Source organism: Falco rusticolus, chromosome 4 (assembly GCF_015220075.1).
Source record: "Falco rusticolus isolate bFalRus1 chromosome 4, bFalRus1.pri, whole genome shotgun sequence".
Taxonomy (NCBI): domain Eukaryota; kingdom Metazoa; phylum Chordata; class Aves; order Falconiformes; family Falconidae; genus Falco; species Falco rusticolus.
Genome location: NC_051190.1, coordinates 50,984,437 through 50,999,872, shown reverse-complemented (window position 1 = coordinate 50,999,872; position 15,436 = coordinate 50,984,437). Strand labels below are relative to the sequence as shown.

The 15,436-nt window shown below is 58.9% G+C and overlaps 2 protein-coding genes across 2 annotated transcripts in view; both read right to left on the bottom strand.

Moving 5' to 3' along the window:
• Nucleotides 1-874: 874 nt before the first annotated feature.
• Nucleotides 875-6,187, bottom strand: LOC119146511 (E3 ubiquitin-protein ligase TRIM7-like). The gene is made up of 7 exons (XM_037384318.1): nucleotides 5,741-6,187; nucleotides 4,429-4,515; nucleotides 3,817-4,047; nucleotides 3,446-3,468; nucleotides 3,019-3,134; nucleotides 2,688-2,720; nucleotides 875-1,571 (listed from the first exon to the last, which is right to left on the bottom strand). The coding sequence occupies exons 1-7, from the start codon at nucleotides 6,146-6,148 to the stop codon at nucleotides 1,060-1,062; spliced, it is 1,410 nt and encodes a 469-aa protein (XP_037240215.1). The 5' UTR covers nucleotides 6,149-6,187; the 3' UTR covers nucleotides 875-1,059.
• Nucleotides 6,188-10,403: 4,216 nt separating this feature from the next.
• LOC119145917 overlaps nucleotides 10,404-15,436 on the bottom strand; it is a 39,200-nt gene continuing 34,167 nt past the window's right edge. Inside the window, exons 21-23 of the mRNA XM_037382727.1 lie at nucleotides 15,156-15,269; nucleotides 13,897-14,151; nucleotides 10,404-11,926 (exon numbers count right to left, since the gene is read on the bottom strand). Of these exons, the coding sequence (XP_037238624.1) occupies nucleotides 10,833-11,926; nucleotides 13,897-14,151; nucleotides 15,156-15,269 (1,463 nt within the window). The 3' untranslated portion in view covers nucleotides 10,404-10,832. The remainder of the gene's footprint in view (nucleotides 11,927-13,896; nucleotides 14,152-15,155; nucleotides 15,270-15,436) is intronic.

The following is a 15,436-nucleotide window of genomic DNA, read 5'->3' as shown; positions in this document are numbered from 1 at the left end:
TCTTCCCTGCCCTGTCCTCTGCCCACGGTCACAGAGGAGGATGGATGTGCTGTGAAAAGGAGGAGACTCCTTGTGTGGGTCATCCCTCAGGCCTGGCTGTTTGTGGACTCTGCAAGTGTAGGAAGAGTGGTCCCAGCTCCAAAAGACATGGTCCTATTTTACAGCTGGAGAAATGGGATGCTCGGGACATGCAGCGTGGGTTGGCAGATCTCTGCTGTCAAAGCCAAGTCCCTGACAGATGTGCTCTGCCGGATCTCCCTGTGATGGTTTCAGAGGCCACAGTCTCCAGCTGCAGGGCTTGATCCTGTTGGGTTCAGTGTTCCCAGCCTGATGCAGACACATCAGGGGATCCCACACCTCCAGGACATGACCCATGTCCCTCTGCCTGGGCCCTGCCACCCACCAAATTCACATAATGCTCCTGGTTCCTAAATTAAACAACTTGGCATTTGGTCCCCCTCTGACAACCCAGGATCTCACAAATCCTCATCACACCCCTGTCCCTGCCACTCTTCCAGCTTGGAGAGCCTCAGGCTATGCCCTCACCCAGCTATCCAGTCGGCCCTGAATATTTTTCTTTCAATCAAGTTTTTACAGTTTTAGGCCAAAGCAGTTAACACCACCATAAGCAGCTCCCTGACTCCACCCTGAGTTCCTGGGTGTGGGATGGCTGCATCCCCACACTGCCTATGATGCAGCACTCCACACCAAGCCAAAGCAAGCCATGCAGCACTGCCAAAGACTGACATAGGCAATCAAAGCATCTTCCCTGCCTCTCTCCTGCTTATTTGTATGTGTCCTCAGTGGCCACAGGGACAAGCAGGACACCATCACTGCGGGATCTGGCCAGGATAAGAGCATTCAGACACCCCCAGGCAGGACAATACATCTTTAATGCTCCAAAGGACTTGGCAGGAGGAGATGCAGCAACGTGCAGAGGGGATCCAGGCCAGGCAGAGCTGCAGCAAGTTTGCAATGCAATGCTATGTCATTCCCACGCCTCTTGCCTGCTCAGCTCGCCAAGGGAACAGGCAGGGGACCGGGAGACATCTGACCCTATCAGGAACACAGCTGGATATAGGTTTCTTGTGACCAGAGCCAAAAATACGGGAAGACCTTCTCAGTGAAGGAGGCCTTGAACTGCAAGATCTCCACCATGTTCTCTGCATTGTAGAAGATCACTTGGCCCTCTTCATAGTCCAGGTGGACCCTGATTCTCCGGGCTTCTTCCATCAGTGCCAGCGGGGAAGGGGGCATGTGGAGTGCCGTGTACTGGCGATCCCAGTCCCGCCGCAGGGCCCAGATCTTCCCCATGGCCATGGTGAGTGAGTCCTTCCTCCGCACAGACTCCACTGCCACCCCTGCAGCCCAGCTGTCCCCATCCCCTACCTCTAGCTCCCAGTAATGCCTCCCAGACGTGAATCCCTGGGAGCCCAGCACGCTAGGGCTGCCTGTGAATCTCTTGGGGTTGTTGGGGAGGTTTTGATGTCTATCTCCCAGCCGCACGGTTCTGCAGTCCTTTGAGAGAGCGAGGTACGGGCTTGCCGTCTCTGGGTCCAGTGTCACCTCCACTAATGCACGACAAGAGAGAAATGTCAGTCCATTGCCTGTTGAGGAACGAACCAGCACCTCTCCCCCCTCTTCTGCGGGACCGGGACATGTCCTGTGAGCACAACAGGCACTCACTCATGCCTGCAGCACCCACAGCCCCCTCGGGCAGCATGGGACACAGGACCCATGGGCAAAGGAACACTCCCTGAAGCAAGAGTAAGCCAGGCTGCGTCCCCATGCACAGGGGACAGCCATGAAGGACTCTGCTAAACTTGCTTCCAAGTCTGCTGGATATTGCTGGCTCTAAGTGTGATGGGGCTGCAGCCAGACTGGGTGTGGAGGAGCAACATATCCCCGTGGGTGTGAGGAGCATTGCCTGCAAGGCAGCAGTGGTGGCAGGCCAGTCCCTGCTCCAGTGACAAGGGGAACAACTGCTCACCAAAGGGAAAATAAGTTCCTAACCCTGCTCCACCGAGTAACCAGGCAATCTCACTGCAGAGCCAGAGCTGCCTGTTCATGAGGGGTGTTCTGCTGCCATCCCGCGGCCATCCCACAAGGCCGCAGAGGTGCCACCCTGCGCAGTGCCACCACCCCAGGTCCTCTGCTAAACCCGCTCCTCCGAGGCCCCAGCTCACAGCAGGGACCACAGCGCAGGGGAACCTGAGGCACACCTATCCTGTGCCTCGGGTCCTTCATCCCAAAAACTGAGAGGGCTGAGACCGGCCTCAGCACAAACGGTGCCTGCAGTGCTGTGGGGACCATGTGGCCCCCAAGCACCTGCAAAAGCATTGCCAATCCATGCCTAAAAGCCTTCTCAAAATGCAAACAGCCCCTCTGCTTAACTAGTCACAGCCTTACACATCACAGCATAAGAATAAAGTCTCCAGGGACAAGGAAGCTGAGGGCCTCGTGCTGTCCCAGCCCTCATTTGGTGTTAAGAGGACAGCATTGCTGGGTGCTGCCTGGCATGGGGACAGGTTTTTACAGCAGGCCAAGTCAAAACAGAGGGCCAAGTTTTAGACAGACCCTGGATTCAGATGTTCTGGTATGAGCCCATCTCTGTGCCGAGGATGTAAGGAAACTCATTCTGGAAAGCTTTTCTCCCTCGTTTGTGCCTATTGGCTCCAGAAACTTACCCCTTTCTCTGTCCATCGTGCTCAGCAGGTTCACTAGAGGAAGGAAAGGAAGATGCATGAGTCTCTCCCCTTGAGGAACCTTTCCTGCTCCCTATCAGGACAGCAAGCCTGATGCAGAGCTCGCTGCCCAGCTCCCACAACCCCATGCTCCAGCAAATCCCATCTTGGAGACAGGCCCTGTCCGGAGCAGGCCTGTGTTGCTCCCAAAGCCCAGGTAGAGGCACCAGGCAGCAAGGACCTCCCGCTGCACCCGAGCCCAAGGGAAGCACAGCATGGAGAGCAGCCCTGACACCGGCTACACAGCAAGCATCACAACGCTTCTTTGCTTTACCTTTGAATTGGGCCACCACACCCATGACCAGCTGGCTCATCTCAAAGAGGTTCTTAACAGTCCTCTCCAGCCCTGGGGAAACCAGCTCCGGCATCGGGGCCTTTGCTGCCTCACAGCTGAGTGGGAAACAACACAGAGGAGCTCTGACCCCAGCAGTCAACAAGCACAATGGGCCAGGAGGGAAACGGGGAAAACACCCTACAGCAACAGATTTCAGGGGGGCTGCATCCCAGCTATTAGCACGGGAACCTCGTCTTAACAGGGGTGCAATGACTGCTGGTTCCAGGTAACATCACATTAAACCCCAAATACCAAGCAGGGCAAAGCCACCTCCCTCCCAGCTGCTGCTGCTCAGCCACCTGCAGTATTTCCAAACCTCTGCCCAAGAGCCGGGCAGGAGGAGAGCGACACTGAGCCTGTTTCATACCTGCTCAGGGTTTTGCCAACATCCTGAAAGAGAGAAAACACCAGGTCAGCTCTGGCACTGCCAAGAACCACGGTCCCCAGGGCAGTGAGTTACAGTCACTCCCCTGCTGCATGAAGCAGAGTGACGGGGACCAGGGGAGTCACACCACTCTCCTGGGGACACTTCAGTGACTCACTCCCCCAAATCCTCGCCTTCCCTCAGCTCACGCGGCAGGCCCAGACTCACACCAGCCACACCACGCACCGTGGTGTCACAGCCTGTCTGCTCCCAGGCACTGGGCTGCACGGGCACTGGGATGCAGAGGGTCCTGGGTGGGTGTCCCCAGCCTCGCCAGGGGGGTCACAGCACCCAGGTGGGTGATGCAGCCTCACCATAAGGAACTCAACCATTGGCTGGTCACGTTTCTTCTCTATCTCTGCAATCAGCGTGTCCAGCAGCGATTTCCTCTCCAAAACACTGGAAACGTATTCGTGGCGCTTCTTGGTGAGGTCCCCATGCACCCCATCGAGCTGGGCCAGCAGGACATCCTCCTGCTCCCGCAGGAACTGCTGCAGCTGCTCAAAGGTGCCTCTCAGCTTCTGCCGCTCCGAGGCCACCTTCTCCTGCAAGGCACCAGCACGGAGACCCCTGAGCCATCCCATCCTCTGGCTGCCTCCACGCAGGCACGGGGACCCAGCACTGCGCAGAGCCGGGCAAGGATCATGGGGAGAAGGGGAAGGGGTTTTGGAGAGGAAAAGCTGGAAGAGTGGAAGGGGGAGGGGGGTGTCAAGTCTGGATGTTGATGGACCCAAGGCGACAGCAGAGTCTGAAGGAGAGCAGGATGGAAAAATGATATATAGGATGGATAGAGAAGGGGAGAGAAAATAGTGTTGTTATGGAAAAGGAGATAAATATAGATGGGGAAAGATGGGGTGCGCCCCTGAAGACGGGTGGGTAAGCAGGCAGGGGGGGCACGGCATGCAGACAGACACAGAAACACATACCAGCAGGTCACAAATTTTCTCTTCTCCTTTGGGTTTAAATTCTTCTTTCTCTTTTTGTAGAAAAACCAGGTTAGTCTGGAGCGTCTCCTGGAGGGGGGGAGGGAACGTATTTGATGATTTTGGGGTGACATCTGCAGGAGATGTCACTGAACAGCCCCTGTGGGGGACACCACCGCTCTGCAGGCTCACCGCAGGGTGGGTGTGCAGCTCAGCACTGTTGGAGACAGCACCCACCTCTCGCAGCACATGTTACAGGCTAGGGAGATCCCCATGCGCAGCTGTTTTGGCCAGAAATATTTCTAGAACAGCTTCATGAGGAAACCCTGAAGTTTGTGGTTTGTTTGTTTTTGTTGTTGTTTTGGTTTGGTTTTTTTTAATTAGGAAAAACAACTTTCGGTATCGGAAGTGGGATCTGTGGGAAGAGGTTTGCAGTGACAGCAGCACTGTGTCTGAGACGCACTCCATAAATTTGCTGGAGTGTTAAATAAAAAAACTTGGGCTCTTCTGAGCCCTGCCCTGTGGCAGAGCAAGCTGCTGCTGGGGGGGGACACCAGCCCACACACAGTGGGGAGACCATGTCCCTGTTCCTGGCTGGGGACATACGTGGCGTTAGGGACCTTGTGGGGCCACAAAGGGGTGAGCAGTAAGAGGGACCTGTGCTCCTGCATGGGCTGCGGGGAGGTGATGGACAGCAGGAGCCACGGGAGCACCAGCAGCCCCAGCTGGGTGGCAGGGATAGAGGACCCTCACCTGTGGTGACAGGGACCCCCAACTACAGCCAGATGGGGACTCCCAGCCAGCAGCTGGATGAGGACCAAAATCCATGGCTGGGAAAGGACCCTAACCTGTGCTCTGAGCGGACCCCAGTCCATAAACTGTGGGGTACCCCTGCCTGTGCTCAGAGGGGACCCCAACCTGTGCTGGAGGGGTCCCCAGATCTCTGCCAGTGAAGGGACCCCTGCCTGTGTACAGAGAGGACCCTGAAATGTGCCTGGAAGGCCCCCCAGCCCATGCCCAGAGGTGACCCTGACCTGTGTGCCCTGAAGGGACCCCAGCCCATACCAGGGAAGAGACTTCAGCCCCTGTCTGGGAGGGACCCTCCACCCATACCAGGGAAGGGACTCAGCCCCGGCCCATACAGGGGAAGGGACCAGCCTCTCATTGGGGAGGACCCCAGCCCCTTGTTCAGGGGCACCCCACGCCCTGTCTGGGGAAAGGCCCGCTGCCCCTCTCCGGGAGGGACCCCAGCCCGTACCAGGGAAGGGACCGGCCCCTGCCCCGGGACCCCCGTCCCCCGGGGGCTCCCCCCTACCCGGAGCAGCGGGGCGGCCTCCTCGGCGGGGCGGGCGCGGTGGTGGCGGTGCGGGGAGCCCTCCCGGCACAGGGAGCACAGCGGGGTGCGGCAGCTCTCGCAGAAGAGCCCCAGGGTCTCGCCGTGCGCCGGGCAGCGGGGCCGCCGCGCCTCGTCCCCCAGCGCCTCGGCCAGCTCGGCCACTGCGCGCAGCGCGCGGTTGGGCCGCAGCGAGCCCGGCGCCACGGGGGCGCGGCACTGCGGGCAGGCGGCGGGACGCGGCGGCGACCCCAGCACGGCCGCCAGGCAGGGCCCGCAGAAACTGTGGCCGCACTCGGTGACGAGGGGCTGGGAGAAGAGCTCCAGGCACACAGGGCAGGTAGCCTCGGCCTGCAGCGCCTCGCCCAGCGCCAGCACTGCCCGCGCCATGCCCCAGCCAGCGCTTCCCGGAAAAGGCGCGGGGCGCCGGGCGGCCGCCGGGGGGCGGAGCGGGGCGGGGGCGGAGCTGCGGGCGGGGGCGGGGCGTGTGCCCGTGCGTGGGGTGGGCGCGTCTGTGCACATGGGGGACGCGTGTGTGTGCGGATGTGTGCGTGCGTGTGTGTGTGTGTGCACATGGGGGAGTGTGCATGCGTGTCTGTGCAGAGGGATCTATATGCATGCCCGTGTGCTGGTGTGTGCATGCGTGTCTGTGCACGTGGGGCTGTGTGTGTGCCTGTGTGTGGATGTGTGCACGCATGTCTGTGCACATGGGGGAGTGTGTATGTGAGTCTTTGTACATGGATGCCTGTGCATGTCTATCTGCGGATGTGTGTGCATGCATATGTTCACATGTCTGTGCATGTCTGTCTGTGCATGCATATCTGTCCACATGGACGTATGTGTGCATGCGTATCTATGCATATGGGGTGTGTGTATAGGTGTGCCTGTGCACTTCTATGTGCATAGCTGTGCATATATGTTGGCATGTGAATATATGTGTGGAGTCATGTGCATGCATGTGTGCAAGTCTACTTGCGAGTGAATGTGTGTATGCATATGGGCCTTTACATTGGTGTGTGCTTGTGTGTATATGTTGGCATACGTGTATATGTGTATTTGCATGCATGCATCTACATGTGCGTATGTGTATGTGTGTGAATATGTGTGTTGGCACATGTATGTCAGTGCATATCTTTGTGCATATATGTGTGCATGCATGTGCATATGTGTAGCCATGTGTGTTGGGGTGCGAGTGTGTGTGCATACTTGTGTGCCTTTGCATTGGCATGTGCATGCATGTATGTATGTGTATGCATCTGTCTGCACATGGATGTACATATATATGTATGCACATGCAGATCTGTGTGTACATGTATCTGTGCATGTGTGTTGGCACGTGTGTGTATATCTGTGCTGGTGTGCTTGTGTGTTGACACGTGGGTGGGTATGAGTCTGCATATTTGTGTGTGCAAGAACGTGTGTGCCTGTGTACCAATGCGCTGTGCACATGTCTGTTCCCCAGCACAGTTGTAGTCTGCCTGGGCTGTGAGCCGGCATGCTGCAGCACACTGCTGCCAGCCACCTCGGCTGCTCTGGCCACTTAAATCAATTGAATCATTTACAACATATGTACAACATACACATGCCAGGAGCGCTGGGCAGCTTTGCCCCAGCTCGGGCCATGGCAGGTGGGTGGGAGCTCTGAGCTCCTTCCCTGGGCCTCGGAGCTGCTTCCTGGCCGCGGGGCTGGTGGTTAATGCAGTTGAAGGGATTGGGTCAGCGCGGCAGCTGTGACACACAGGAGCCGAGTGTCATCGGGTCCTCGAGCCACTTCCCAGGCCCACTGCCCGCTGCCAGCCCCCTGCAACAGGGAGATCCCACCAAACTGAGGGGCTGCCCTGGCACCGGGCATCCAGCTTCCATCCTGCGCCCCACGGCTGCTGCTGGCTCTCCACATCCCTCCTGTACTCTCACCCCAGCCCCAAAGCACCCGGGGGGTAGTGGTGATGCTTAGTGATGAGAAGAGGGTCTTCGGGAGCCCCTCGAACCCCCTCGTCTCCTGCAGACTGTGGGGGCATGTCCCCTCTGTGCTGCAGCACCTGCAGGTGCTGGGTGCCCAGAATCAGCCCCCTCCCATGTTCAGCTGCCACCCTGGTGTGCTGCCAGCCTGGGCCCAAGGAGCCACCCTGGCATTTCTGGGGACACTGCGCACCACTGGCACGTTGATGGCAGCCAGGCAGTAAGGCAGGCAAAGAACCCCGCTCCCCAGGTGGTTAGTGCCCTGCCATAAGCCCCTGCCACCCTGCTGCCTGCTTTCCTGCCATGGCAGGTCCCCGAACTCCGTCCCAGCCACTGTGGAGGCACTGGCACGATGCTTTCAGCCCTGGTCCACCGTCACTGTAGTGTTCTGGGGTGACAGCCCGGTTTCCCCGCTCAGTCAGAGCCCCTGAGCTGCATCCAGCCCCCCAGCACCCTGGGCCAGGGAGGGCCAGATAAGAGTGACTGAGCCAGGGACATGAGCACTCGCAGTCGGTCCTGCGGGCCAGTGCCATTAACCCCGACAGCTGAGCAGTGGTTTAGCCGAGGACCGTGCAGCACCCAGCACACCCCAAACAAACCTGCCTGCAATTAAGTGGAGGGTGCTGATAACCCGCAGACAACTCAGAGGGCAGCAAGGCTGCTCGCAGCATGTGCCACCACCAAATCTGTGCCCTGCAGCACTGCTACCTCTGTGGTTTTTTTGGTGCCACTGCCACCCCGAGCTCAGCACCTGTGATGGCTGTCATCCTCCCCAGCGTGGGAGGTGTGGCTGCAGATGGCCTGTTGACATTCTCACCGCTGAAGGTCACCTGGATGTTGTTAAATCCTGGCAGTGTCCACAACGCCACTACGTGCGTGCACAGCAGGTGAGGAGCAGCACGACCAGAGAGCAGCTGCTGTGTGAGGCCCAGTGACGCCGAGCAGAGCACGGGCACTGCCAGCCCGGCCATGCTGTGGTGAGGAGGGGGCTGCCTGTCCCCGGGGCTCCCCAGGCAGGTCCCAGCACCGCAGAGGGGCTTGTATGGGCACCTAAGTGCCTGCTTTGCCAAAAAGAAAAAAGCTGAATCCATCCATTTTTAGGAAGAAAAAAGGACAGTGCTGGGTCCGTGGCACTGCCAGCGTGATGACCATCAGCTGCTGAGAACCAGAGTCAGTTCTGTTTTTAATTTCTTTACTCCCCCTAACTGCATTCAGTTCTGAGGAGGGGGATGCAGGGAGGCTGCCAAGGGGCACAGGGCAGCCAGCTGGGCTCCACCACCTCCCTCCAGGGACATCAGCCCCATCACAGCATGTTTAACACACCTGGGACAGTACTGTGACCTGAAACCCCAACCTGCCGCAGGGCGCTTCGGGCACCACCCGGCAGCGGGAACACAGTAACCTCAGCCGGAGCCTGCTCTGGCATCCCTGAAATGCTCCCCTCCACGGTGGTGACCAGCTGGCAGCTCTTGGCACCTCTGCTGCCCTTGGGCACGTTCTAGCACAGAAGAGGCTGTAAATTACAAATTTAGGAGAGGTTCATACGCACGGAAGGTTCTGGAGCGAGACCTTTGGTTCTGCAAAGGCATTAACAGGTCCCAACAACTTATCCCATCATCGCTCTGTTTATTGATGCCACTGTTCAACATGAGATCTGACACCACCTTCCCCACGGCACCCACCCACCAGGAGCCCGGTGGGCACCAGGGAGCTGGTGTCACTGCTTCGGCCACGGCCCTCTGGGTGCCGCTCACCCAGCCACAGCCCAGCTACAGGAGCTGTGACGAGGACAACGAGACCATGGAGAACCAAGCCGCTGGAGCTAGGAGCTCAAACCAACAGCGAGGAGACTCACCCGCGTCCCACCCACCGTGACTATAGCCACAGCCGTGTGGCAAGTGGCCCTGGCAGCGAGTGCCTGGGAGCCAGGAGGTCTCCTGCAGGCAGCCCTGAGCTGGCTGGGGCTCTTCTCGGAGCCAGCCTGGGACCTGCTCCTCCATCTGGGGCAGGAATCCCCCTGCTCCTGCTGCTGAGGAGCGCGCAGTCAACGCCACCGGCAAGGACGAGGGCAACCTGCACGCCGCAGCATGTTTCAAAGAGCAGAAGAGCAGTTAAACACGTCAAGGTCTTGTGCACAGGTACATTGTGACCCCATAGCACCCCACGGCAAGACCCACATCTACAAACCGCTCCTGCGTCCCGTGGTGGCTGGTGATGCCTTCGGTGCAGCTCTCATGGTGGCGGCAGGGCCAGCTGCCCAGGGTCGCCGCTCACCGGAGAGGCGTCTGCCACTGTGGAAGGATTAAAGCGCTAGAAATGAATGTTTGGAGGAGCCTTGCTGATGGGGTCCTACCAGAAAAAGGTTCTTTTACTGCAACTAGTATTTTATTCTATTGTATAATTCAGGAGTGCATCACAGCCCCAAGAGCCGGGCAAGCACCTATCAGCACTTCAAATCTAGACACATGGAGAATTTCCTCATCATCTGGATCTATTTATTACTCACCTCCCCCTGGCTGGGAGCTCCTTGTCGCCACGCACTGCTGAGCGGCTGTCACGTCCAGCCCGGAAAGCTGGGACGAGGCAGCGCCTCTGCAGAGCTCCTGGACAAAAGTGACTGTGCCAGTATCAGCCTACAGAGCATTTAAAAAAAAAAATTTAAAAAAAATATCTTGGCGATCCTAAGTTTGCTTATCAAATAAGAAGTTCCTCCACATTTATTAAAAAAACCAAACAGTAGATTTAAAAAGCAGTTAAGAGTCCTACTCCGGCAAAACACCCTGTACAGGTTTCTTTTGTTGTTGGTTTGTTTGCTTTTTTTCTGATGGTGAAGATTCCCCCTAAATCAGCTGCTTCTGTTAATTTTATATATATATAATCTTTTAATTTTGCCGCGCGTTGCTTGCTTTAATTAATTAATTTATTTCCAAACAGCCTAGCTGTCTCCACCAGACCAGCAGCGCTACCACACAAAGCTTCCTTGATGTCCATGCCCTGAGCCGGGGGGGTGGGGAGAGATGGAGGGAGGGTGGGAGAGATGAGTGGAGGAGAAGGAGGTGGAGGAGGATGAGGAGGGATGGAGGGAGGGGAGGGAGGGGAAGCCGTTCGCAGCCCCTCACTCTCCCATGTGCGTCCTCAGGTGGTACTTGAGGGACTGCTTGTAGCGGAAGCACTTGGTGCACTCGGTACAGGGGTAGGGCCGCTCGCCGGTGTGCGCCCGCTGGTGCTCCAGGAGGTGATGCTTCTGGGTGAAGTTCTTGCCGCACTCGGTGCAGTGGTAGGGCCGCTCGCCCGTGTGGATGCGCTGGTGCTCCAGGAGATGGTGCTTGCGGATGAAACCCTTCCCACAGACGGCGCAGGCGTGCGGGCGCTCCCGGGTGTGGATGCGGTAATGGTTGGTGAGCTTGGACTTCTCGCTGAAGGTCTTCTCGCACTGGCTGCACTGGTAGGGCCGCTCGCCGGTGTGAGTCCGCTGGTGCCGCAGGAGGTGGGAGGGCCGGGTGAAGTTCTTCCCACACTGGGGGCAGAGGAAGGCCATCTCGCTCTTGCCGGCGTGGATCCTCTGGTGCATGATGAGGCTGATCTGCAAGCGGAAGCTCCTCCGGCACTCGCCACAGGTGAAGGGCCGCTCCCCGACGTGGGTGATCTGGTGTTTGCTGAGGCTCGACTTGTGGCTGAAGCTGCTCTCACACTCGGAGCACTTGTAGGGCTTCCCTGGAGGTGGGGGCCGCGCCTGGGGCTTGAGGCCATGCTCAGGGCGCCGGGGGACCCCCACGCCCCGGCGCGTGTGGCTGCGCTGGTGCAGCAGGAACTGCTGCTTGTTGCGGAAGCTAAGGTCGCAGTCGTGGCACTCATAGGGCCCTTCCTTGAGGTGGTTGCGCTGGTGGATCATGAAGTTGATCTTGAGCATGAAGCTCTTCCCACACTCGGGGCAGATGTAGGGTCTCTCCCTCGTCCGGTTCCGCTGCTGGGCGATGGCCGGCTTCATCTCCCCGGAGTCCCTCTCGCAGGCGGGGGGCTTCCCCACGCGGGCAGCTGCCAGGCTCCTGGGCTGCGTTTTGGAGCTGCACTGCGCCTCACAGCCCAGCCCGGCCTCGTGGCTGGGAAACGCTGGTGGCTCGGTCCTGCCCGAGAACATGGTGCACGGCTCCAGGGTGTCAGGGTCGTCGTCCTCCTCCTCCTCCTCTGTCTTGATCACGATCCCATCCTCTGAGGGGGAAAACCGGAACAGCATTAGGGTCACCGGGTGGGACGAGGCAGTCTTTTACACACCTGGGGGTCGACACAGAAACATTTGCATGGGCTTCTGCAGCTGTGCGCACTATGCCTGACCAGCCAGCTGCAGTCCGGAGCCCTGTGCCCCGGCATGGGCCACATCCTCCCGCAGCAGCGAGGCCAGCCTGTGCGCTGCCCAGCAGGGAGGACGGACAAACCGCCTCCTGGACAGGCTCCTTCCGAGGGGGTGGCGAGACCTGCCTGCCAAAAGGTTTTGTAATTTCACCATGCTACGAGACGGAGAAGGATAAAAGTGCCATCGGTTTGCGAGGACTCCAGCAGCCAAATGATTTTGGAGCAGCTCCATCTGCTGCCCTTGGGCTGGCCTACAACAACGCGCCCCACCGCCGGCACTGCTTGATGGAAGCACAACACAGGGCTGCCGGCCCCCAGCTCCGCTCCCGAGACAGTGCGCCCAGCCTGGTACTGTCCCCTTCCTCCAGCCTCGCAGCAGCGGGGCACGGGGAGAGACCCCCCTCCCTCCCAGAGGCAAACAGCGGTGGGATGGGTGGCCGCACCTCAGGCCCCTCCTTGTGTTGCAGATGCCGGGGGTGACCTGGTGTGTGTGTTTGGTGAGACCGGCCCTACTGGGAACGCGCGCAGCAGGACGCGCAGCCACCGTGCCCTGAGGTAAGGCCCATGGTGGATCCCTCACACGTCACCCCACGCTGGACTTTGAGCCAGGCCTATGTACTTTTCTAGGAAGAGCAGCCACACTTTCCCAAGAAGAGGCAGCTGACTGGAACGGGATGGATCACAGCCACAACCCTCTCCCCTCCGATGGAGGGTTCAGTGGGGAAACCCCACGTTCCCAGTCCTCCTCTGCACCTCCACAGCAAGGAGCTTCCCTTATGCAGACACATGGGCTATCGCCGCTCGAGCGCTGGCTGCCAGCACCTGCACTCAGTGGGAGCATCGCTGCTGCTCCTGCTCAGCCCTGCCAGCCGCGGCCCCACACATCAGCAGAGGTGCTGGCTCTTGGATGAGCATCGGCTCCAGCCCCGCCGGTGGCTTGGCTGGTTTCCTTTAGAAAACTGTGAGGAGACCACAGAATCTATGAGTCGGAGTTGGGGAAGACCTCAAGAGCCCAGCTCTATCCTTCTCAGTTAGTGTTACGCCATCGCAAAGCCATCAGAAGGCAGGGAACCCAAGGAGGCCAACAGCCCGTCTCCCTGCCTTCCCGCCTGTGCCCTCTGAGCACATCCGTAGGGCCTGTCCCATACCTGCCACCCAACTGGCAGCCTCCCACTCATGAAGCACCCGGTGCCATCTTCTCATCTCTCCACTAAAGAACCTCACTTTTCCCCTTTCTTCCTGGCAGCTCGCACGCCACAGACCTCTGGCCACCCTCCTTCCCATCCTCCAGACCTGCCCGCAGACGCCCACACTGGTCAGCGTGCAGGACTGCGCACACTCCTCCAGCAGTCTCCAGTGTGTAAGTGCCTGAGTGGCTTACACCATTCCTCTGCATGGCTAACACCAGGGCAGGAGTCCTCAACTGACATCCTGCCCTCTGCAACAGCGGGATTTTGGCAGCAGGCGCTCACTGGGGCTCTCACAAAATGCTGCCCGAGACACATCCTCCCCCAGTCTCCACGTGTAACAAGGCCTTTTCCCACCCACCCAGGACTGTGTCACTGCTCACTCCACTCTGGAGCAGTCAGGTGCCCGCAGAGACCACGCTCTGGTGTCCACCACACACGTGCTGCCTCCTCCTCCCAGCCCCAGCTCTGACTGCAGCTGCTTGTGAGGTTGCCACAGCCAGAAACTTCCCTTCTGGTGCTGGTTCTGGGGGCATTTAGCCCTTCTTTTTCGTCCAACCCATTGCCCACTTTTGCCTGGATCCACCACAGCCCCTCCTGGGCCTCCTGTCCCCCCAACACGCCACATGCCGTGCATCTCACCTGTGCAGCTCCCGTGGTGAACGATGACTCTCTGGATCTCATTGAAGTCAGCTACATACTCAGACGAGTCACCCAGGCTGGTCCCTGGGAGGTCCCTCGGCGGGGAGACGGAGCCGTAGGGGCTCTCGCAGGCTGCCTCCTCGTCCGGACTCTGGAAGCTCCCCTCCGACTGCCCTGACATCCCATGCAGCTCCGGGTTCTCAGGGCTGTCCTCAGGAAGGAGCTCCTCCGTTTTGATCACAACCCTTATACCAGCTGCAGCAAAGACAGATTCCCACCCACCATCATTCCTGGGAGCCAGGATGAAGGAAGCGCTCACAGCAATCCCCGCCGGCTCCCCGCAGCCCCGCTCTGGCTGCTGATCCCACAGAGGGGTTTTGTTCGCTCGGCCAGTTCCTCCCTCCCTTCAGCCCCTGCCCTTCAGCCGCCCCTGCCACACTCCTGCCTCTCTCCTGGGATCCCCCATAGCACAGGGGACTTGCTGCACCTGGCCTGGGGACTCAGCGCCGGTAGTTCAGCACCCATCGGCCACCCCACATCCCCTGGCTGGCAGCTCCCTGCGGGCAGATTATTTTTCTCTTCCCGTTGGCCTCAAGATCCTCAACTTAAAAGATCCTTGTGACCAAAAGCACAGGCGGGGGGCGGACCCCATGCCCACAGCTCAGGGCCAGAGACCAGCAGTGGAGCTGACAGCATCTCTTCTAGAAGACCCCCTTATCCCCTTAGCGACCCCCCTTATCTGAGAGCAGGAGTTGCTCCGGGATGCGGGGTCCCCAGTGCCCCACTCCCAGCCCAGCCTTGCCCATGGAGAAACACCTCAGCACCCTGAGTCCCAGTGCACAGGATGGGAGCCGGCTGTCCTGCCCTGGGAGGATGCTCCAAGGATAAACCCAGGCACCATCCGCACAACCAGAGACGATGGAGAAGATTTTTTGGGTGGATGGCTTTTCCCAATGGGACCCGGATTCTCCTTTCTTGCCAAGCACACCAGCTCCCCGAGGACCCACTCTGGTTGCAGATGCTTCCCTTGCCGATGGCTCCTAGTGCCCAACACTCCAGGCTCCACTTGCCCTGGTTTATATGTTGAGCTGCAGCTGGACATCAAGTCTCTGACCAGCCAAACGTTCCCCGCTCGTGTGTAAGGCTCCTCCCAAGAACCTCCCCAGACACAGCTCTCAGCATCACTTGCTTTAGCCTCAGGGTGAGCAGCTCCTCTGGACGCAACCTACGGCTCCCCTTGTGCTAAGCTGCTGTCTCACCTGCGGTGGCATCGGTAATGATCTCACTCTCCTCCAAGTCCTGCTCGTTCCTGACCCGCGATTCCTCTCCTTGCTCAATCTGAGACAAAACACCAGGTTTGGAAATTGCATAGTCTGTTGAGAGACAGAGGGATGGAGCGAGGGATTACCGCACAAGGAATCCTAATACCGGCTTCCACCTCTCCCCAGTGCCCAGGGGTGGGACACGTGAAGACACTCAGGAACATCCAGAGGGTCTGCAGGCAGAAAAGCCCGGTGCTGCCAGCAGGCTGGGCTCCCAG